General features: G+C 39.6%; 1 protein-coding gene across 2 annotated transcripts in view; it reads right to left on the bottom strand.

Annotated features, from left to right (window-relative positions):
* Window positions 1-24854, bottom strand: part of bub1 (BUB1 mitotic checkpoint serine/threonine kinase) — a 60896-nt gene that overhangs the window by 4616 nt on the left and 31426 nt on the right. Inside the window, exons 16-23 of one of the 2 annotated variants that reach the window (XM_048596857.1) lie at window positions 24510-24666; window positions 23722-23809; window positions 23135-23397; window positions 15162-15305; window positions 10775-10899; window positions 7176-7337; window positions 1874-2031; window positions 616-793 (exon numbers count right to left, since the gene is read on the bottom strand). In XM_048596857.1, the coding sequence (XP_048452814.1) occupies window positions 616-793; window positions 1874-2031; window positions 7176-7337; window positions 10775-10899; window positions 15162-15305; window positions 23135-23397; window positions 23722-23809; window positions 24510-24666 (1275 nt within the window). The remainder of the gene's footprint in view (window positions 1-615; window positions 794-1873; window positions 2032-7175; window positions 7338-10774; window positions 10900-15161; window positions 15306-23134; window positions 23398-23721; window positions 23810-24509; window positions 24667-24854) is intronic. The other variant, XM_048596858.1, reaches the window with a different exon arrangement.

The raw sequence follows: 24854 nt of genomic DNA, 5'->3' as shown, positions 1-24854 counted from the left end.
GGGGGGAGGTGGATAGAAGATGGATAGAGGAGAAGATAGGTAGAGAGGAAACAGACAGGTCAAAGAGGCGGGGATGGAGCCAGTAAAGGTGAGTGTAGGTGGGGAGTTAGGGAGGAGATAGGTCGGTCCAGGGAGGATGGACAGGTTAAGGGGGTGGGATGAGGTTAGTAGGTAAGAGGTGGGAGGAAGGGCAGGTTAGGGAGGCGGGGACAAGCTGGTCTGGTTTTGAAGCTTGTGAAGTCCACATTGATACCATTTGATACCATAGTATCGCCACGACTATCTTCCATTATACTGTGTATGACACCAACTATTGAGAGTTTTCTCTAAGTTCAGTTTTGCTATACTTCATACTCTGTCCAATTCTGCGTTTCTATCAACTGCAATCACTCTAACCTTCCCTGCAGAATTCAGTGCCACTTGGAAGGTGTTATCAATAGTATCATTGTCACTTGGTAACTATTGTGGGCAGACTGGAGCAGTCATTGGCCAGGTTGGGTTTGTCCTGCTTTATAAACAGGAAGTACCTGGAAACCTGCCCTACAATACACCAGGTCTTAAATCAGAACATGGTTGATAAATGTGTATGCAGAAGGTTAAAGTTAAATGACATACCTGGAATGTCCATGGCTTTTCTGACAGCATTTCAATACACTGGAAACCTGATGTCTTACAGTTTTCCACAAAAACTGTATTTTGAGGGAATAACTTCATATCTATGCTTTGGCCAAAGTCAATCAATGTTAATCCTTGGGATAATGTGTCATCAACGCTGCCTGCATCATCTAGGAACCTAGATTCAACATATAATATAGAATCTTGTCAATAGTCAAAAAATCATATTATCAACTTCTGCCTTAATATTTAATCACCCTGCCTTCTGAGGCAGAATTCCAAAGTTTCACAATCCTGAAAAGATTTCTCATCTGTCCTAAAAGGGATTAGTTCTAACTTTTAAACAATGCCACCTGGATTGGACTCACTGAAGAGTAAAAATCTTTTCCCTGTCAGTTTACTCGCATAGTAAGTGAGGTAGAGTTGCAGGGAGGAAATACTGGAGCTTAGGGCACAGGCAAATGAAAGCAAGGTCGCCAGTGGTACATCAATTAAAATTAGGGATGCTCAAGAGGCTAGAATTAGAGGAGTGCAGATATCTCAGAGTTATAGGGACAAAGGGGCAAGGCCATGGAGGAATTTTAAACCAGGAATAAGAATTTTAAAATTAACTGTTGCTCAACTGGAAGTCAATGTAGGTCACTGTATAAAAAGGGCTTAGTAGGAGTTAGAACATGAAGTGTGGTATTAGACCATCAAGTTTACGTAAGGTAAAATTTGGAGTATGTTGGAACAGTCAGGTTTGAAGAGAAAGGTGTGAAGGGGGTATAAGGAGGAGGTGAGCTGAGATAGGTGATGTTAGGCCATTTGAGGTAGAAATGCACCATCTTGGTGATGATGCAAATGTGCTCAGAAGATCAGTCAAAATTCACCAAAGTTGTGAGTGGATGGCCTTAGTCTTAAAACTGGTTCCAGGGAGAGGGACCGAGTTGATGGTTAGGAAATGGAGTTTAGAGTCAGGTCCAAAAACAATAGCTTCACACTGCTCAATATTTTAGCTTGTAAAATCTGTGAACAGAGAGGCAGTCCTGCTAGAGACTATCCACAAACTTAAGCAGGAGATGGATGTCAGGTGCCAAATTTGGACAGATTTTGCCGTGGAATTTAATACAACACAAAACCATGGATCACTTCTTAACGGGGTACATCTATAACAGTGCATAGGACAGATCAGAATTTTTCAGAAGGAATAACAATGAAGTTAAAATCTTTGTTACAAACTTGGTATAGTTTTAGTGAAAGAAACAAAGATACAAACCTTTCTCCAAGCATGAAATTGTCAGGTTTTATGTCACCATGAATTATTCCAATACTATGCAGCTGTTCCACCATATTCAGAATGTGAATGGCAAAGTAGATCACCAGGGGCTGAGGCATTGCTTTTTCATTTATTGTTTTGTATAGATTAACTGCATTCTGAAATCAAAGAAAATAGGAACTGCAGATGCTGGAGAATCTGAGATAACAAGGTGTAGAGCTGGATGAACACAGCAGACCAAGCAGCATCAGCGGAGCAGGAAGGCTGACGTTTCGGGTCAAGCCTCTTCTTCAGAAATTTGTGAAGAAGGGTCCAGACCCGAAACGTCAGCTTTCCTGCTGCTCTGATTCTGTTTGGCCTGCTATGTTCATCCACCTCTATACCTTGTTATCACTGAATTTTACCGGCGATTTTCAAAGACAGTCATTTCTGTATGTTCAAAAGCAAGTTAAGGGGTAACATTTTTTTTTTCAAAATGAGTATACTTCCTCCTCTCCCTCATCTCCACAAAATATGCCTTTTTGTCCTTATTGCACCCTTTACAAAGTAATTCATTTCTCAATGGTAGAGCACTTTATAATCTATTCAGGAGCAGCTACAAATGCAGAATACTTATGAATCTTTATTACACAGGAGCAGTCTAAGCAAAAGAACAATATATCAATGAGGAAGACTTAGATTAACAATTACCACAGAACTAGACATAGCAATGTATAGTATTGGTTTTACGTGAACAGTTGCTCAACAGTTTTTGGACGTTTAGATCATTTAAGATAGCAGTGCATAAAAGCGACCATAAAGTCTTTTCTAGACTTTTGAAAACACTTAGTCCCATTGCCATGCCTTTAAGGAAGCTTCTTTGTTGTGAATATTTTTCATACCAGGATAAGCCAACCGTGATCATCCATAAAAAAGATGCTTCATTCTTTTGCTGCTGTTATCAAGTCTTCTGAACTTGAAGACTGATTTTTCTTTGTTCCAATTAATAAACTCTAGTTCTTTTGACCTTTTCTATTCCTGTCACCATCAAAGTGAATTGTTTGAGGACAGAATGTTGAATATTGACCAATATAAAGCATTCAAAACTAGATGACTTCAATAATTTCCAGTTTCAATGAAAGAGTTGATATTTCAGCCATAACCTATTTCTCAGTCTGCAGACGTTGCCTGATCTGCCAAATAATTTCTGCATTTTAAATATTGTTTAAAAACACTGTTTGTTTAGTGCTCTGCCATTCCTTAACCAGCCTCAATAATTCATCCTCCCAACTTTAATGATTTCTGTATCTGAACTAAGTTTCCCTGGTCTATTTTAAAGTTTGATACAATTCAATATATACCTACTCTCTTATTCTCTCAAAAAGTCATTTCCTTTCCACATTCCGCCTTACAGCTGGGTGCTTAATCTACTAATTTATGAAGCCACCACCTCTTCTCTATGGTTAGCTATCCTTTCTCTTATTGTGTTTGCAAAATTTGATGGCATCCGTATATCCAGGCTCAGTTCATGTAAATGGTCCCAACACCAACTTCTGGAGCATGCACTAATGACATGTAAATCTGAATTAATTAACTGCTGCTCTTTTATCATCTTCCCACATGTATTGAAAATTCACGTTAATACCCTACACCATCATTTCAAACAAACTTACAAGGAACCATTTGAATAATATACATCAGGGCTGGCACCACAATCATTTGTGCACCTTTAGTATAAGGAGAGATTCTGTTCTGGAACCATTAAGTTTCATTGTTCTAATGCGTTGCCCAAAGTTGCAGTCTAGATCATTAATACACAAGCTAATCAGCAATGTTGCTTATAACTTGACCTATTTCCATGTTATCTAGTCAGTTCGAAAACACAAATAAGAAGTGAATTCACATGATTAAATAAAGTGCATTGTCTAAACAGGTACAACTATCTACATCATATCCAATGCCTTCTTCCTAGATAGTTTTGGTAAACTAATCTCTCTGAACAGGAAAGCAAATACTAAGTATGGCTGTGCCAAGATTAAAGCATGAGATTTAATGTTGCAGTTTACCTAACTTCAAACTGGTTTTCCCATATCAATGCTAGCAAGTGGCAATTGCTCACGAATAACCTAAACCATTGCAGTTTGGATTTTGCCACAACCACTCAATTCTAGACATCATTATAGGTTTGCTTCAAATTAGACCAAAGACCTGCATTGAATAGAAATAGCAAACATATCAAGATAACACTTGATTACTGCAGCAAGGAGAACTAATAGAATTGCAGTTATTTGGAATGAGGGTGGAACACTCCACTAGCTGGATTCATATTTATCAAAGCTGATTATTGGAAACAAATCTTCTCAACCTCAGGAGACTGCTTCAGAAGTCCATCATTGCAGTGTGCTAAGGTCGACTGCTGTCGGCTTCTTCATCAATGACTTTCCCTCCATCTTAAGGTCAGATGTTCACTGAGGAACTAAATGTTCAGGTCCATTTGCAACTCCTCAAGATAGTGAAGTAGCCAATGCCCATATGTAGCAAGGCTCCATGTGACATTCAGATTTGGGCTACGAAATGATGTCGTTATCATCTGCCACTTGCGTGGCATGAGACGTCACCAACAAAAGACTCCAGATGTGTCCCTTGACATTTGATCGGCCTTACCATTATTTCAACCACCCACCATCAAATCCTGGGACATGGACAGCAGACGTTTAGTGTTACCAGACAGATGAATTGTGTGGCAAATGACTCTCCTGTCACCACAAAGCCACAACTTCTAAGCTAAGCTATATGGTCACTCTGGAGGTTCTACGAATGCTGAACAGCATACTGATGTACTGACTTCTGGTTCCAGAAGCCTCTGCCATGCATGGACCTTAAGAGGTCTATGCAATGGAGAATTTGTTTTGAAACAGGGAACGTAGGTAATGTAACACTCTCCATTGGCGTGGAAGAGCACAGCTCAAGAAGCTGGCACTGAGACAAAATAGCATGCTTAAATAACACCGTCTATATTCTCTTAAGCTAACATTCTACCACTGCTGCATCATAAATGGAAGTCACACATCAAACTGAATTGGAAGTATTATCTTACTTTATTGTTGCTGATCAAAGTCCTAGAAGTCCCTACATAATAGTGCTGTGAAAATATGGACTACAGCAATTCAAGACAGTTATGTATTTGAGTGATGTCTACATCATCAATTCTGAGTCAATAAAATAGCCACTTGGATAGAAGAATCCATGGAATATGTCTTAAGGATTTAAGTTTAAAGTAGAATTCAATAAGCTCCTTAAAAATTAAGTGGACAGAACACAGTTATGCATTTAAGGTCTAACAAAAAGTACGTCATTTCAGAAAAATGTTAACTTTTTAAGTATGCAGTTGATGCAAACAAGAAATTCAGCATTGCTAGTGACCAGTTCTAGTGCAGACATGATTAGCTCAATTCTGATTGAAGCAAAATGTCAATAGCACAGAGCATTGACATCAATCCATTGTACTGATTTTCTGATAGGATGGACCTTTACCCTTTATTAGGCACCCTTTTTGGGAGGGAAGGTGGTGATGTAGTAATAATGTCTAGTAATGTCTGAACTAGTAATCCAGAATCTCACATTAAAGGTAATAAAAACAAAGTGCTGGAGAAAGCCAGCAGGAGCTGTGAAGAAACAAAGTTAACGTTTTGAGTCCAATATGACTCTTCTTCAGAACACAGTACTTTGTTTCTTTCCAGGCTCATGTTCTGGGGACGGCTGGTTCAATCCCAACAAGGCAGATGGCAAAATCTGAATTCCTGGGAATGAAAACCTGGGATGAAAAGGCCGCCTAATGGCAACCATGTGTCAGCTGTTGTAAAAGTTCACCTGGCTTATTAATATTTTTAGGGAGGGAAATCTGCCATCCTTATTTGGTATAGCCTACATGTGACTCTAGACCAACAGCGATGCGGTTGACCTTCAACTGTTGTCTGGGCAGTTAGGGATGGGTAATCAATGCTGGCCCAGCCAGTGACATCGAGGAACAAATACATGTATTTTTAAAAAGTCCAAATAAGAAATGACATTGAAGAGTCAGATAGATTGAAAAAGAATTCTAATAACAGGAGTGAAATTTGCCAGGTCTGGGTAAGATTGGAACTAATACAGCAAAATTCACCAAACCTACTTTTGAGATTTACACTGGAGTTAGGAAAAGGAAAAGGAAAATTAAACAGTTAGAAAGTTGATGATATAGTTATATACAGATCAGAATTCTTCTTCCTCTATTACTATTATCCCAGAAGGTAACTGTCAAAACATCTACTATGAATCCTAATATTTCATTTAGGTTATTCACTTTTTTAGAGAAAAGAACAGTAAGAATGGATTTATTGAATAGAGAGAGCCTGGTTATTGGACTTGGATGTTCTAGTTCATGAGTCACTGAAAGCTAACATGTAGGTACAGCAAACAATGAAGATGATAATTGGTATTTTGGCCTTTATTACAAGAAGATTTGAGTATAGGAGTAAAACTGTAGAACTGCAAGTATATAGAGCATTGCTGAGGCCGCACTTGCAGTCTTGTGTACAGTTCTGGTCTCCTTACTGAGAGTAAGATGTACTCCAACAGACTGGGCCCATATTCTCTGGAGTTTAGAAGAATGAGAGGTGATCTCATTCAAACATACAATATTCCTACAGGAATTAACAGGGTAGCTGCAAGAAGAATTTTATACCTGGTTAGGGGCATGGGTTCTAGAATTAGGGAACACAGTCTCAGAATAAAAAAGCAAGCCGTACAGGACCGAAAAGAGAAAGCATGTCTTCACTCAAAGGGTGGTGAATCTTTGGAATTTTCTGCCCGAGGCTTAGGAATATGTTCAAAACTGAGACTGCTAGATTGCTACAAATTTAAAAAAAAAAATCAAGGGATATGATGATAGTGCAGGAAAATAGGGTTGAAGTAGATCTGCGGCCATGACCATGTTGAATGGCAAAGCCAGCTCAAAGGGCTGAATGGCCTACTACTGATCTTATTCCTTAAGTCCATATGGATAGGACCCAGTGAACAGATTTGAACGCTTATTTTCCTATTTTTTAAAAATCTATATACTTTCAGAGAACTCTGTGATCCCTTTGTAGAATTGATGTAGTAGTCTTGGCTGGTAACCAAAGTGTCTCAGGATGTTTCAGCAATTTGAATTGCATCTGTTATTTAGGGCTTACTCAAATGACAAATGACATTGTCTAATGTAGAATTAAAGTAATCTTTTAAGTAGGTCACAATTGGTTTCTAATTTAAATACGCAGCAAAATAAATTGAGTGAAGCAAATACCAGCAAAGTTCCAAAGCTGTACAACTCTCCAACCAAAATACTGCCATTGTTAAAGTAGTGTCCAAAGTGGATATTGTTGTAGAGGTTGCATAACTTGGGTTTCAGTCTCTCCTTTAGCTGAGTATTTATGTAGAATTCCCAGGAATTGGATGTTTTTTGAACCTGGAGAACAACAAAAATTGTGTATCATGTCATATCAGATTCAGTTCACAGTAGAGAAATCTAAATTTTTCAAACATAGTTCTTATTCCTTTCTTAAATCAATTATTTTCTTTACAAAAGTCTTTCTGTGATGCGGTTCCATAGGCTCCAGCAGGGACTTTTAAAGTCATATGAAGTAAGCCATTTGATCTATCACACCTGTGCTAGCTATTTGTAAGAGCTATACAATTAGTTCCACAACTCTGTTCCTGATAAATACTTTAGAAAGGAAAATTGCAAGCTGTCACACTTTCTCATGAGAGATGACATCGAATTGCTTCCAACACCCTTACAGGCAGTATAGTCCCAATCATAACTATTCCCTGTATAAAAAACATTTCTCATCTCCGACTTTTTTTGCCATAATGGAAACTTTTACTCTATATGTACTCTACCATAACTCCTCAACTTTGAACACCTGTACGAGAACTCTCTTCAATGTTCTCCGGTTCTTGGAGAACAATGCCAATTCCTTTAATCTTGTGACATAATTCAAGTTCCTGATAATTCCCTCTGCATTCTTTCTTTCTTAAATGGATTTTAAAAAAGTTCAGGAGAACTTCCTTTTGTACTCCATGTCTGTAAACCAAGGATCGTATATACTTTATATGCAGGCTTCTCAATTTGCCTTGCCATCTTCAAAGATTTGTGTATATGAATCTAAGTTTTCATTCTTGTTTTTAAATTCCTTTATTAAAAGGGCTTTGCTGCTCCCTAACACAAACAAATTCTGTCCTACAACCCTCACAGATGTCTGCACTCCTATTAATTCTGGCCTCGAGCATATCCTTTATTTTAAACAATCCACTACAGGTGAAAGTAGCTGCCTGTGCTCTGGAATTCTCCCCCTGAAACTCTGAACCTCTCTTGCTAGTCTTAGGCATTCATTCAAATCTACCTTCATGGCCAAACTTTTGACCATCAGCCCTAATATCTCATGTGGCTCAGAATCAAATATTGTTCTATGTCATTAGTGGTTTGGGACACTTTGATACTTCAAAGGAATTATATAAAATGACTCTCTGTCCCTGCATTGTTGTGAAAATTGCACCATTTTCTTTAGATGAGGAAGTAATGGTATAGTAGTATTGCCACTAGACTAGTAATCCAGAACCCGGGGCCACTATTTTGGGTATTTGGATTTGAATCCCACTGTAGCAGATGATGAAATTTGAACTCAATTTTTTAAAAAAAATCTGAAACAAAAGACGAGCAGAGTGGTGACATGTAACCACTGTTGATTATCATAAGAACCCATCTGGTTCACTCATGTCCTTCAGGGAAGCTAATCTGCCAACCTTATTTGATCAGGCCTACAGGTGATACCAGACACATGTCAATGTGTCTCTTAACATACTTGTGAAATGGCCTAGCAAGCTAATTTAATCTAATTCTTAATGGTGTCTACACAAATGCCTTTTAGCTATCCAGGGATGACCACTGGAATCCGTTGAAAGAATCCTTTGTAATTGTTTCTTTCCCGAGTGTGAAGTGGGGTACCACCACAAACTGTCAACTCTGATTAGATAGCTCAGTAAAGGCTTCAGGAAACACCTGGGTCTTCTGATCTTCATATCTTTTAATTCCAGACTCATTTAACTTAATGAATTTAAACTCCCCAGCTGCTACGGAAACCCCCACAGTTTATGTTCATTCAATCCTGAATCTTATGCAACGTGACAAGGGTTTTGATTACTAGCAGGAAGACAGTGAGACTATTGTCTCTTTCGGGAAGGCCTAACTGCATCACTGCCATTAGGACACTTGTCAGATCAGTCTTCCTTCAAGTTTAAGGACCTGGGTGTGGAGCCTCACATGCCAAAAGCTGCTACACAATTGGAGGCTTTTAGCAGCAAACACATCCCAATGCCAGACCTCCTAATCAGATACTGAGTGCCTTTGAATAGATCTTTTGAATGAGATCCACCTGAACCACAGAATCCATAAAACAGGGCAGCACTTGCTCAATTACCATGCTTCCAATTAGTGAGACCACACCTGCGGTACTGGGCACAATTTTGGTACCCCATCTTGAGGAGGGATGTTGTTGCATTGGAGGCAAGTCAGAGGAGGTTAACTTGAATGATTCCAGAGATGGTTTATCTTTTGAAGAGAGGTTGAGCAATTCAAGTTGTACTCTCTGGAGTTGAAAAGAATGAAAGGAGATCTAATTGAGATATACAAGACGTTAAAGGGGATAAAGTAGACGTACAGAGGATGTTTCCTCATTGAAGCAATTTAGAACGAGACATCATAGTCTTAGGATAAGAGGTGGCAGATTTAAAATGGAGATGTGGAGAAATTACTTTTCTCAAAGGATCATGAATCGGTCAAATTGAATACCCCAGAATGCAATGGATTGTGGGACATGGAGTGAATTTAAGGAAGAGACAGATTTTTAATTAGTAATGTTTTAAGGATTATGGAGAACAGACAAAAGTGGAGTTGAGAACAAGACGAGATCAGCCATGGTCGCATCAAATGGTGGAGCTGGACCGACGGGCTGAACTGCCTATTCCTGCTCCTAGTCTTATATTCCCAAATGGCAAGCATGTTTAAGTAGGCATTAAGTGGGCACTAATTGTGGGCATATGCAAAAGCGAAGATTACCCAAAGAACTTCTTAAAAATAGAGTTTTAGCACATTTATAATTCTCAATGTTATGCAGATTATCTCAACCTTCAGAATTGTAGCAAATGCAACAATTCACTCTCTAAACGTGTCTTATTAATTACGTACCCAGCCAAGCAACAAATCAGGCAAGTAGATGAATCAACTTAACTATCAATCCTAGATGGCTCTAAACATCACATATTGACCTCCTGTGAAGGTAGAAGAGATGCAAACTCTCACAATAATTAACTATTAGGTGGTCCCACTTTGCTTTTTCCTATCCTGACAGATAAATACAACCTCCACTTGCTAACCCCATTTATACACACTTGAAGAATTGCAGATGTCCCATACAATGTACAGGTGTCAAAACTTCTGAAGCTTTCAACTATAAACTGGTAAATTTCTGTGCTTGCTTGTAGAAATCCTTGCCTATCATTAAATTCAAAGTATTTAAGTGCTTGTACAAACAGCTAAGACAAGTTTTTGTCCTCAAAAACCCAGTTATGTCATTCAGAGAAATCAATTTGGAACCTCAAAAGCAAAAAGCTCATGAAGTCCAAATAATATTCCTATTATATCTTTGTTCCTGAAGTTTCTATATTTGAACTCAAACATCATAGATTAATAATAACATGTGCCAAAATGAGCAGAGAGTGAGTAGTGGAATTGTGAGCACAATGCCTTAGTGCACTAGTAATCAAAGTGCAACAAAATTTAGGCTGATTTCCAAAACAGAAACACATTGAACTCAGCAAACAAAAAAAAACACTTCTCTGTCTTACCTTTAAGCAGACTTTTTGTTGGTTCCTCACATCAGATAAATTATTCATATCCACAATTGTAGCTTGATAAACATGAGCAAATGACCCCTGTCCAAGCAAATGACCAACATGGAACATTTCATTCCCTAAATACAGGGAGAGTTATATCACAAAAATCGCTCAGAACTTGTAACTTAATTGAAACCAGTTGATAAATAAGCACACAATTATTGTATTAAGTACAGAATATGAAGAAAATGAACAAAATAAAACAATATTGACCATAAAAAATAATATCTTCATATTAATTATCCTAAATAAATCTTCATCCTCTGTAACACTACTTTTTCATGAAATTGACATTAGATTCAATCTGCAAAAAAAAACTTCTGAGTGCTGGAAATTAGAAACAAAAACAGAAATTGTTGGAAAAGCTCAGCATGCCTTGCAGCATATGTGGAGAGAAAGCAGTGAAAGAAGGGTCACTGGACCTGAAACATTAACTCTGTTTTCTCTTCACAGATGTTGCCTGCTCTGCTGAGATTTTCCAGCAATTTTTGTTTTTACTACATTGAATCTGAATTGGGTAGCTATCCAGATCTTCATCTACATTTTCTTTCTTCTCAACTATTTTTCTAGTAACAATAACCAAAGAATACATCAACTTGTTCTCAAATTATAAAATACCATTCCATTGTTGATACACTTAGGATGATTAAATATTCTAACGTTAAAATCCACATCTTCGTTTTAAAAATCCCTCAACAGCAAAGTCCTTTCCTCTTCCTGCAGTCTCATAAGCCATTGAGGTCTTTACACACTTCCAGAATCCTACAAATATCAACTTCAATGGCTCCATTGTTTATGGCCATGCCCTAGATGTGCAGAACCCCTTTCCTGCTCTCTTAACACGCTCCCAAAAACTCTTTCTCGGAAGATTGTTTGATGACCATCACCAATTTTGTGGTTAGGGGTTGATTCTAACCACATCCTCCTCCACCAACTAGAGAAAACTATTTTTGTATCAACTCTTTTGAAACCCTTTATCATTTAAAATAGCTGTGTGACCAGGCACAAGGGAAAGATACAAACAATAGAGCTGGAGAATGAAAGTGATCAGCACACAGACGCAGACACAAAGAGAAAGTAGACAAAGACAGGAACAGAAACATTAAATTCATTTGAGGTTAAGCTAGCAAAGCTTAATGAAAATATCAGTACTGTTTGAAATTAAGAAAAAATAAAATTACAGAAATTCTTGCAGAACTAATAATATGAGCAAGCTTGAAGGGGCTGAATCTTAAAAAGTGATGTGAATAGCTCAGGCATGTGAAAAAGAATTTGCTTTAGGAGGACCAGATCATGAATCAGGTGTTGGAACACAACAGTACTGGACAGGAACAGGCCCTTTGGCCAACTGTGCCGACCAGGATGCTATTCTAAACTAACCCATCTGTCTGCAGATGGTCCGTATCCCTCCATGCCCTGCCTGTTCATATGCTTGTCTAAATGCCTCTTAAATGTTGCTGTCGCATCTGCTTCTACCACCTCCCCTGGCAGCATGCGCCAGGCACCTACCACACTGTGTAAAAAAACTTGCCTCACACATCTTCTTTAAACTTTCCCGCTCTCACCTTAAACCTATGGCCGAGTATTTGTCCTTTAGATCCTGATAGAGTCCAACAATCCACTCTATCCATGCCTCTCATAATTTTATATATTTCTAATAGTTCGCCCCTCAGCCCCTGACATTCTCGCAGAAACAATCCAAGTTTGTCCAACCTCTCCATGTAGTTGATACACTCCAATCCAGGTAACATCCTCAAACTTTCTTTGCACCCTCTCCAAAGCCTCCACATCCTTCCTATGGTGTGGTGACCAAAACTGCACACCGTACTCCAAATGTGGCCTAACTAAAGTTTTATACAGCTACAACATGACTTGCTGACTTTTATACTCAGTGTCCTGACTGATGAAGGCAAGCATGCCATATGCCTTCTTCACTACCTTATCCATTTGCATTGCCACTATTAGGGAGCTGTGGACCTGCATCCCATGATCCCTCTGTATATTCATGCTCCTAAAGATTTTGCCATTTACCATATGCTTTCTTTTTGCATTTGACCTCCCAAAATGCATCAGCTCACACTTTTTTGTCTGGATTAAACTCCACCTACTATTTCTCTGCCCAACTTCTAACTGATCTATATTCTGCTGTTTCCTTTGACAACCTTCTTCACTATCCATAATTCCACCAATTCTCATGTCAACTGCAAACTTAATAATCAGACTACCTATATTTTCATCCAATTTACTTATTGATATTACAAACAGAGGTCCCAGCATTGATCTTTCTTGAACACCACTGGTCACAGAACTCCAGTCAGAAAAACACCCCTTCACAACTATCTTCTGTCTTCTATGACCAAGCCAATTTTGTATCCAACTTACCAACTGACCATAGATCCCACGAGACTTAATTTTCTGGACTAGCCTACCAATAGGGACCTTGTCAAATGTTTTAGTAAAGTCCATGTCGACAACATCTACTACCTCACCCTCAATCATCTTCATGACTTCCTCAAAAAACGCAAATCAAATTTGTGATAAGACCTTCCCCGCACACAGCCAAGTTGAATCTCCCTATTAAGTCCATTTGTTTCCAAATGTAAGAAAATCCTGTGCCTAAGAATCTTCTTCAATCATTTCCCTACCACTGATGTAGGGCTCACTAGCCTATAATTTACTGGATTATCCCTGTTTCCCTTCTTAAACAAAGGAACAACATTGGCTATTCTCCTGTGGCTAAAGAGGATACAAAGATCTCTGTCAAGGCTCCAGCAATCTCCTTCCTTGTATCCTGGGTCAGACCCCATCAGACTCTGGGGACTTATCTGCCTTAATGTTTTTCACAAATAGCACCACTTCCTTCTTAATATCAACATACCCCTTCCTAATGTTACCATCAAAATGTCCTTCTTTTTGGTGAGTACTGATGTGAAGTACACATCAAGGATCTCACCCATTTCCTTTGACTCCATGCATAAACTCCCTCCTTTGTCCTGGAGTGGACCTACCCTTTCCCCGAGTAACCCTCTTGCTCCTAATATAAGTATAAAATGGCTTGGGATTCTCCTTAATCCTACTTGCCAAGAACATTTCATGGTCATTTTAGCCCTCCAAATTCCTTGTTTAAGTTCTTTCTTGCTTCTTTTATATTCCTCAACAGCCTTGTTCAATTTCAGTTTCATAAACCTTGCATGCTTCCTTTTTCTTTTTGACAAAACTTTCAATAAATCTAGTCATGCAGGCTTCCTGAATCTTGGCATCTTCATCTTTCATCCTCACAGAAACATTCTGGTCCTGACAGGCCTTTAAAAGACTTCCACAAATTAGTTGTGGATTTACCCCAACACTGCCACCCTAAATCTAATTTCTTCAGTTCCTGAAATAATACCATCGTAACTAGCCTTTGCCAATGTAAAACTTTCAACTGACGACCAGTCTAATCCTTATCCATAGCTATCCCTCCTGGATGCACCTGTTGTTGGTCAACTGGTTAAAAAGTACTCTGGAAAGCTACAACATCAAGGTTGGCATGATTGAAGCAAGAGAGATTGGTAGATGTGGCTGCAACCTTCAGACTGAATATGTCCTTCGATGAATTAGACTCGACAGTGAGATTGCATGTGGCATCACACTTGAGCGTTGAATGATGAGGATGCAGGTGATTGCATAAGATGTATCTGTGATCTATTGACTTGAAAGTAACCTTTTGTTTGAATTACAATCTACTTGTTAATTCATGGTTAATTTGCATTGGTCCTAATCCTTGTCAAGTTAAATGTGACAAAAGTGAAATCTTGTAAGTAATTTATTAACTGGGGAGGACATTTAGTAACTTGAATTATTTTGGTTTACAGTTCCCTTGTGGGGATTGTAACATCTTCCACCATCAAGAGGATGGAGAAGGGAAGACATTTTCTCATTAATCAAATTAAATGCAGTAAACAAAACAGCTGACAAAATATTTGTGGGTTTGTTCTTATTACTAGCTTTGCATTGTGTCAAATAAGAATATCTTGCATGCAAAGATTTTCAAAATTAGAATTAGCTACTAAATTAATTCCAACATTTCAATGCCTGTTACAGTTTAGAGCAGGTTTACATGCAGACAATTGCCAAAAACCCTGCGTATATTGCAGCTTAGTCAGCACGAAATAATAGCAAGTTAAATCTCGATCCTTGCTCACATGAAAGAAATATAATGGCATGCAAACTGCTGAAGTTGCTCCTGTAGCCCAATTACAGGAAAACTATGGATAGCAAAGCAACCTATACATTTTGCTCAGAAAAGGCACAGATAAAAATATAACTAAGAACTAGAAAAATATTAACTAGTACATACCTAAATAAAGATTGATTTTCGGTCTGACGGTAGGCATATTGTCCTCCCAATTTAAGAAAGAGCTATAGGAAGTCAATGGTTTAGCTAGATTTGACAGAAGTTCACTTATAAGATTTTTGTCCCAAGGATTCTTGATGATTACACCTAGACAAAAGAGAGAAAAAAAATCAAGTTTTCATATATTTCACTTTAATGCATTAAAAATTTGAAATTTTTAACTTATAACGTTGAATATAACTATAGTATTGAACTTCAACACATCAATACAGATATTCAGCAATAGGAGCTTCAAGGACTTAAACATAAATCCCATGTCAAAAGTGTATTGCACCTCACAAATGCAAATAGGACAAGAAAGAAATGAGCCATTCACTCATTCCATCCAAAGACTGTGCAACCTTTTGCATTCTAGGCAAGAAACTAAAATTGCATCACAACGCAATGGAATGGTCGATACTACTACTGACAAGTTTCATTTTATTAGAGATTTAAAAATCTGCACATTTTTAAGATATGCCACTATTTGTTTTGGCTATTGGCAAAGATCTGATAACATCTCCCGCTCAAGCTGGAAATGGATTAATGGCTCACAAAACCTGAGATAAATATCAATTATGTTTAATTAAAGAAAATGAAACTATAAACCAGTCAGCCTAACCAACATAGTCAATAAGCTTCTAATGTTCAGAATAATGTTAAGGGATAAATGCTCACTTAGAAACATATGGGTTAAGTAAACACAGCCAGCATGGGTTTGTGAAGGGCGAGTAACATCTGACAAATTTAAGTGAGTCCTTTGAGTGTACTAAAAAAGGAAAAATGTTGTAGATGTTGTGCACACACATTTCAAAAAAAAGATAAAATTCTGCATAAAATACTTATTGACTAAATTGAGGCACAAATTATTGACTGTACCTAGAAATGGAACCTGGAGAAGATAAGACAGCTGTAGAGATTAATTAGTAGCATATAGTTATTTGGATGGGCAACGTAGCTTGCTTTCATAATATTAATAAGTATTCAGAACAAAGGAGCATTATTTCTAGTTCTCTTCACTTGCTAAGATCTATCATAATTTGTTTTCTACTGACTACAGATACAGACTGGTTTCAGATTTATACACACTTACAAGTGGCCATTTGGCCACCAGTGTCCATGCTAGTCAGTAAAGGTCTGACAACAGTAATCCCATTCTTCAGTTCTTGATCCATAGCCCCAGCGTGCATGTGTGAACATCTAACCATTGCTTAAATGGTACAACAGATTCTTACTCAACATGCTTTCAAGCAGAGGTTCCAGATTCCTACCAGCCACTGAGTGAAAAAAAAATTCTCTGCAACTCTCGTCCTAGCTTTATATCTCTTAACTTAAATCTATGGCTCCTAGTTACTGACCCCTTGATTAATGGAAAAAGTGTCTCCTATCCACACCATCTATGCCCCTCAATCTTTTACATCTGTCTGGTCCTCTCTCAACCTTCACTGCTCCAAGAAAAGCAATCCCAGCCTGTCAAATCTTCCCACATAGCTTAGAATCTCCAAACCAGGCAACTGGGTAACTCTCCTCTGCACCCTCTCGAGTAATGGCATCCTTTCCACAATGTGGTGACCAGAGCTGCATAGGGAACTAGCCTAACCAGTATTTTATAACCTTAATGCACAACTTCCTTGCTCTTGCATTCTACGTCTGAGCTAATAAAGTCAAGTATCCCTCATGCCTTCTTAACCACTTTATCTACCTGCCATGTTCTCTTCAGGGTTCTGTTGATATGCACACCAAGATCCCTCAGACCTTCAGTACTTAGCAGGTCCTATCATTCATCGCATGTTCCCCTACTTTGTTAGCCCTCCCCAAGTGCACAACCTCACATTTCCGGGTTGTGTTCCACTTTCCACTGCTCTGCCCACCTCCACAGCACGCTGATATCTTCCTGCGGTTCCCAGTTATGCCCCTGACTACTTACGTGTCATAGATCAAAGAACAAAGAAAATTACAGCACTGGAACAGGCCCTTCAGCCCTCCAAGCCAGCGCCAATCCAGATCCTCTATCTAAATCTGTCGCCTATTTTCTAAGGATCTGCATCCCTCTACTCCCTGCCCATTCATGTATCTGTCTAGATACATCTTAAATGTCGCTATCGTGCCCGCCTCTACCACCTCCGCTGGCAACGCGTTCCAGGCACCCACCACCCTCTGCGTAAAGAACTTTCCACGCATATCTCCCTTAAACTTTTCCCCTCTCACCTTGAAATCGTGACCCCTAGTAATTAAGTCCCCCACTCTGGGGAAAAAGCTTCTTGCTATCCACCCTGTCCATACCTCTCATGATTTTGTAGACCTCAATCAGGTCCACCCTCAACCTCCGTCTTTCTAATGTAAATAATCCTAATCTACTCAACCCCTCTTCATAGCTAGCACCCTCCATACCAGGCAACATTCTGGTGAACCTCCTCTACACCCTCTCCAAAGGATCCACGTCCTTTTGGTAATGTGGCGACCAGAACTGTACGCAGTATTCCAAATGTGGTCGAACCAAAGTCCTATACAACTGTAACATGACCCGCCAACTCTTGTACTCAATACCCCGTCCGATGAATGAAAGCATGCCGTATGCCTTCTTGACCACTCTATCCACCTGCGTTGCCACCTTCAGGGTACAATGGACCTGGAACACCCAGATCTCTCTGTGTATCAATTTTCCCCAGGGCTTTTCCATTTACCATATAGTTTGCTCTTGAATTGGATCTTCCAAAATGCATCACCTCGCATTTGCCTGGATTGAATTCCATCTGCCATTTCTCCGCCCAACTGTCCAATCTATCTATATTCTGCTGCATTCTCCGACAGTCCCCTTCACTATCTGCTACTCCACCAATCTTAGTGTCATCTGCAAACTTGCTAATCAGACCATCTATACCTTCCTCCAGATCATTTATGTATATCACAAACAACAGTGGTCCCAACACGGATCCCTGTGGAACACCACTGGTCACAGTTCTCCATTTTGAGAAACTCCCTTCCACTTCAACTCTGTCTCCTGTTGCCCAGCAGTTCTCTATCCATCTAGCTAGTACACCCTGGACCCCATGCGACTTCACTTTCTCCATCAGCCTACCATGGAGAACCTTATCAAATGCCTTACTGAAGTTCATGTATATGACATCTACAGCCTCATCCCTCATCTATCAACTTTGCCACTTCCTCAAAGAATTCTATCAATTGGTAAGACATGACCTTCCCTGCACAAAACCATGCTGCCTATCACTAATAAGCCCATTTTCTTCCAAATGTAAATAGATCCTATCCCTCAGTATCTTCTCCAGCAGCTTCCCCACCACTGACATCAGGCTCACTGGTCTATAATTACCTGGATTATCCTTGCTACCCTTCTTAAACAAGGGGACAACATTAGCAATTCTCCAGTCCTCCGGGACCTCACCCGTGCTCAAGGATGCTGCAAAGATATCTGTTAAGGCCCCAGCTATTTCCTCTCTCGCTTCCCTCAGTAACCTGGGATAGATCCCATCCGGACCTGGGGACTTGTCCACCCTAATGCCTTTTAGAATACCCAGCACTTCCCCACTCCTTATGCCGACTTGACCTAGAGTAATCAAACATCTATCCCTAACCTCAACATCCGTCATAGCCCTCTCCTCAGTGAATACCAATGCAAAGTACTCATTAAGAATCTCACTCATTTTCTCTGACTCCTTGCATAACTTCCCTCCTTTGTCCTGGAGTGGGCCAACCCTTCTAGCTACCTTCTTGCTCCTCATGTACAAATAAAAGGCTTTGGGATTTTCCTTAACCCTGTTTGCTAAAGATATTTCATGACCCCTTTTAGCCCTCTTAATTCCTCGTTTCAGATTGGTCCTACTTTCCCGATATTCTTCCAAAGCTTCGTCTGTTTTCAGTCGCCTAGACCTTAATGTATGCTTCCTTTTCCTCTTTGCTAGTCTCACAATTTCACCTGTCATCCATGGTTCCCTAATCCTGTCCTTTCTATCCCTCATTTTCACAGGGACATGTCTGTCCTGCACTCTAATCAACCTCTCTTTAAAAGCCTCCCACATATCAAATGTGGATTTACCCTCAAACAGCTGTTCCCAATCCACATTCCCCAGCTCCTGCTGAATTTTGCTATAGTTGGCCTTTCCCCAATTTAGCACCCTTCCTTTAGGACCACGCCAATCTTTGTCCATGAGTATTCTAAAACTTACGGAATTGTGATCACTATTCCCAAAGTAATCCCCTACTGAAACTTCAACCACCTGGCTGGGCTCATTCCCCAACACCAGGTCCAGTATGGCCCCTTCCCAAGTTGGACTATTTACATCTTTGAACTTCTTGATCATACCCCCTATACTGAAGTTCTAATCATTAATGTACATCACAAACAGCTATGCCCCAAACACCCAACCCTGCGCAACCACATTGGAAACAGTGACATTCCCTCGGCTATCACTCTTTTCTGCATCACAGCCAATTTTGGATCCAACATGTCGTTTGCCTTGGTTCCTATTGACTCTTACTTTCTTGACCAGCCTGTCAAAAATGACCTAATGCAAAAGCCTCGCCAAAGTTCATGTATATTACACCAAATGCACAATCAGGAGCCTTGATGAGGGTAATCTCTTCAAAATATTTGATCAACTTTGTAAAACACAACCTTCTCATAACAAGTCCACGCTGATTATCCCAGATGAATCCATATCTCTCCAAGTGCAGTTATATTCTATCCCTCAAAATTCTAATAATTTCCCCAAGCCAAAAAGAATGTGTGCATAAACAGCAGACATCATTACATTGGCAAAGTAATAACACACTGGCTGCACATGGATAGATGGCACTACTTCAGACTGAAGCTCCGAGAGCGGGGATGAAGCCCAGGATCAGTGGCAAAATTCCAGGAATGGAGACAAAGTCCAGGATCTGTGGCAAAGGTCATGAAATGGTACCAGTCTTTCAGCCAGACAGCTCCTCATAGTGGGGTAGAGATAGCAGCTTGTGGCTCAATTTATATTTGGAAGGGCAGCACAGAAGCATTGAAGATTTTCAGCAGTCTTCTCCCTATCCTGGTTTCCTATGTTTTTAAGTTTCAGGACAAAACTTAAAAGGTGCATTATCACCTATAGTTTTTGATCAAAAGTATGACAAGATTCAGAATTAAATTTAGCCTGCTTTCTGAATATATAGAATCCAGACAGTGTGGAAGCAGACCATTCAGCCCATCGAGTCCACACCAAACCTCCAAAAAGCATCCCACCCAGACCCAACCCCTACCCTATATCTGCATTTCCTACCCTAGACACATTTTGGCAATTTAGCATAGCCAATCCACCTAACCTGCAAATCGTTGGAATATATCTGTTGAATGAATAATTGCTGAAAGCATCAGAAGTGACTCATTAAATGGGACAGCGAACTAAAGCTGAAGTGGTGAGTGCCATCAGATTAGTACCCATTAATTCAGAAAAGATTTCCTCATATTGTTAGATTTAGTAATTCCTACAATAGTTTTCCTCTACTGCCAGGGAAAATTCTAGGAATCTCTGACTTTTCTGCAAAAGACTGCATTGAGTGAGAGATGAGAGTCACAACTTTGTCTATATTAATACCAAGACAAATCAAAGCATTATTTTTGCTCTACTATACGTTTTGCTCCTTGGCCACTGATTCCATCTCCCACTATCTTAATCTTTGGCATCCTGTAAGCCCAGTTTGGGCTCTGCCGGGGCCACTCAGTTCCTTACCTCATTATAGCCTTAGTTCAAATTTGAACAAAAGAGCTGAAACCCAGAGCTGAGGTGAGAAGCACAGCCCTTGACATCAAGGCTGCATTTTATTTAGTATGGCATCAAGATGCCATAGCAAAACAGGAATAAATGGGTATCAGGGGACAAACTTTCCATTGATTGGAGTCACACATAGGGAGATGGTCATGGTTGTTGGAGGTCAGTCATCTCAGCTCCAGAACATCTCTGCAGGAGTTCCTCAGGGTACTATCCTTGGTTCAACCATCTTCAGCTGCTTCATCAATGATCTTCCCTTCATCATAAGGTCAGAAGTGGGAATGTTCACCAGTGATTGAACAATGTTCAGCACCATTCGTGACTCCTCAGATACTGAAGCAGTCCACGTTCAATGCAACAAGATCTGGACAATATCCAGGGACCGACAAATGGCAAGTAACATTCATGCCAAACAAATGCCAGGCAATGACTATCTCTAATGAGAAACAATCCAACCACCATCTCTTGACATTCACTGGTATTACAATCACTGAATCCCCCGCTATCAACATCTTGGAGATTACTATTGACCAGAAACTCAAATGGACTCGCCACAAACACAATGGCTACAAGAGCAGGTCAGAGACTAGGAATTCTGCGTCAAGTAACTCACCTCCTGACCCCCACCAAAACCTGTCCACTGGCACGTCAGGAATGTGATGAAATAGTACCCACTCACCTGAATGAGTGCAACGCCAACACTCAAGAAGCTTTATACCATCCAGGACAAAGCAGCCCACTTGATTGGCACCACATCCACAAGCACCCACTCCCTCCACCACCCATGTTCAGTAGCAGCAGTGTGTACTATCCACAAGATGGACTGTGGATATTCATCAAAAGTCCTTAGACAGAACCTTCCAAACCCACAACTACTTCCATCTAGGAGGATATGAGCAGCAGATACATGGGAACACCACCACCTGCAAGTTACCCTCCAAGCCTCTCACCATCCTGACTTGGAAATATATCGCCGTTCCTTCACTGTTGCTGCATCAAAATCCTGGAATTCCCTCACTAACAGCATTGTGGATCAACCCACAGCACCTAGACTGCAGCGGTTCAAGAAGGCAGCTCACCACCATCTTCTCAAAAGCAGTTAGGGACAGGCAATAAAAATATTGGCCAGCCGGTGGTATCAAGGTCCCACAAACGAATTTTTCAAGATTTAGAAATAAGTTTCAACCACAAATACCAACAACATGACCCTCCCTTCCACAATGCTCACCTCTGACCCTCTTCCACTGAAGCCCTCAATCCATGCTTTTATCATATCTAAAACTTAATTATCCAATTTCCCCCTTCTCCAAACTTCCACAAACTCTACCTTGCTCAACTCCATCAGCTATTTGTTCCTTGTCCTGCAATTTCCATGCAAGGGGAGGAGGGAGCACAGTGGAAATATCACTGGGCTAGTAGTCCAGAGCCACAGATTAGTTTCTGGGTTCTGCCTAGGTTCAATTAAAATAACATACGGAATAAAAAACTAGCCGAATGGTGATCACATAACCACTGTAAATTGTCATAAAAAATTCATCTGGTTCACAAATGTCCTCACCTGCTCTGGCCTACATGTGAGTCCAGACCCACAGCAATGTCATTGACTCTTCTGCCCTGTCAGCAATTAGGGATGGGCAATTAATGTTGGCTTTGCTAGCAATGCCCACATCCTGTGAACGATTTACAAAAAAAAACTCCACTTCGATTCTTACTACTCAAAAATGACTGTCTACCAATAAACAAAACTAAATATTTCCATAATTTTGCCACCAGCAGTCTCTTCTAGCTTTTACTCTAGTGTTCAGCCAGATCTTCCCCATATTCTGTAACACTCTATCCAAAATTCTGCCTTCCACTTCTTTCTTAACTATCTTCTCAAAATCCTGTGTTGTCTCATCATCTTCCCCAATCATTCCCAACTTTTTTCCTAATGGTTTATCATCTAGTTCCTTGTCTACTTCCATGTGTGAATGTTCTGGGGGCAATTCTGTATTAAATGAAAGTAAGGAAGTAAATCTTTAAAAAAAAAAGAAACACAGTGACATAAAACACTAAGCCACCACATTTTGAATCTTTTGAAGAATAAGTATTGGTGGCAAACATATTAAAATAGGTGATATTCCCCTACACTTCTACAATAATAATTCCTCTATTTATGGGAAATATGGCACAGGTAGTTACATTTACCAGTTTCTGTTGGGGTTTCAACCGGGTCCTCAAACTGTTGATCACTGCAGTACATTTCCTGCAGGCAGCAAAATGACTGTTCAGGTTTAAGGCAGTCTTCAAAGTTATGCACGCTGCATGATTCAAGATTCTCTTCAATCATGTGAAACTCTTCAGAAATTGGTGCATTATTGGTTAGATGCTGACAATTAAGGCTAGAGTCAATGGCAGGAGCCGATATCCTATTGATTGGTTCCGACCCTAGATCCTGAGTAGGACTGTAAAAGAATGTTTGGAGGTGGCAGTGAGAGGCAAGTAGGATGAAAGAAAAGGGAAAAAAAAATAGATTAATTGATCACCAATGGAATTGTTTAGACTCATAAAAGGAAAGGAAGTGATTACTGATAACTACTTTTGCCATCGTGGAATACTACTGTTTTATCTAATTCTTCAATAATTATTATTATATTGATTACATGATCTTGAAAATTTCAATGTGTTAACTGAATCAACTCACTGGATTTAATGATAAATTTAACAAGTTACTAAAACCTAAGAAAAATATACAAAGTTGAAACCCTTTCGCTATTCGCACGTCTTACCTAATTTTTCTGATTTTGGCAAACTGAATGCATTCCTCATCTGATGAAAGAGCCACCACGTTCTCATCATTGTTAATGTCTGTGTTTTCTGGCAGAAAACAAAACTATTACTATGCAGCTCATCCAGTTTTAATTGATTGTATACTGTTCAAACGCATTATATTCGTTAAGTTTTCATTTTGACTTTCATCCATGTTTATAAATTAAGGCCATTCACTGTTACCATTTCCATTTTAACATGGAAATAGTTTTCTAAAAAAAAAAAGAGGAAGCATGCTCAAACTGCCACTCTTCTTTCTCTGCCAACCCTCCTGCTTGCCACTTCCTTCTCCCAAGCCTCCCACTCACCACAGTCATCCCATGTTTCTTCCATTTTATGCATGACGCCACGTACCCCCTTCTTGCTTTGCACGGTCCCTCTCATTCCCTAACTGACTTCCTCACTCACATGGCCCATCTCCCTGATGCAGAATCGGGAGGTAGCAGTGAGTGAGTGGAGGGGTGCCCATGAATTAATGATTGGTGGAAAGAGTAAGTTATTAACACTTAGTAAAATTAGTAAGAGAGTTAGTAAAAAGATTTTTGGCCAATTGAGCTCAAGGCAGCCAACATGTTTTTAAATATAAAAATTTCCATTCAGGATCTTAATCCAAACTTTTCTTAGGAGAAAAGCATTTCAACTGAAAATCATGTTTGGTGAGGAAGGCATTGGGAATGTTAAATGAAGGCTAGCTGTACTTTACAGTTTGCAATCACTATTTGAAGATTAACCCCATGCTGATAGTTACCTTTGCTTTCCTCTGAATCTTGCTTTGGCTGACGTGGTACCCCATAGAATGGAGTTGATGCTAGAGGAGCCGCAAGGGCAAAATCCTCTGTATTATTTGGGTTGTTTACCAAGGTTCGGTTGTCACAAACAGCCCAAACAGCTTGATCATCTATATCCTGAGCAAAAATGATTAAAAGTCAGTTTCATACTTTACAAAACAGGTTAATTAACAAAAAAATAGAATTGGCAAAGAACTTCCTTGACACTACATTACAACATTATTGATTTACTGGGACAGTCTTCATTTTATTACTCTCCCAACATAGTAAAGTATTGAGTGAAGGGCAACGTTAAGTGATTTTGA

The sequence above is a fragment of the Rhincodon typus genome, chromosome 5 (assembly GCF_021869965.1).
Source record: "Rhincodon typus isolate 14 chromosome 5, sRhiTyp1.1, whole genome shotgun sequence".
In the NCBI taxonomy this organism is placed as follows: domain Eukaryota; kingdom Metazoa; phylum Chordata; class Chondrichthyes; order Orectolobiformes; family Rhincodontidae; genus Rhincodon; species Rhincodon typus.
Note: the sequence above shows the minus strand (reverse complement) of the source record. Positions and strands in the feature narration are given on the sequence as shown.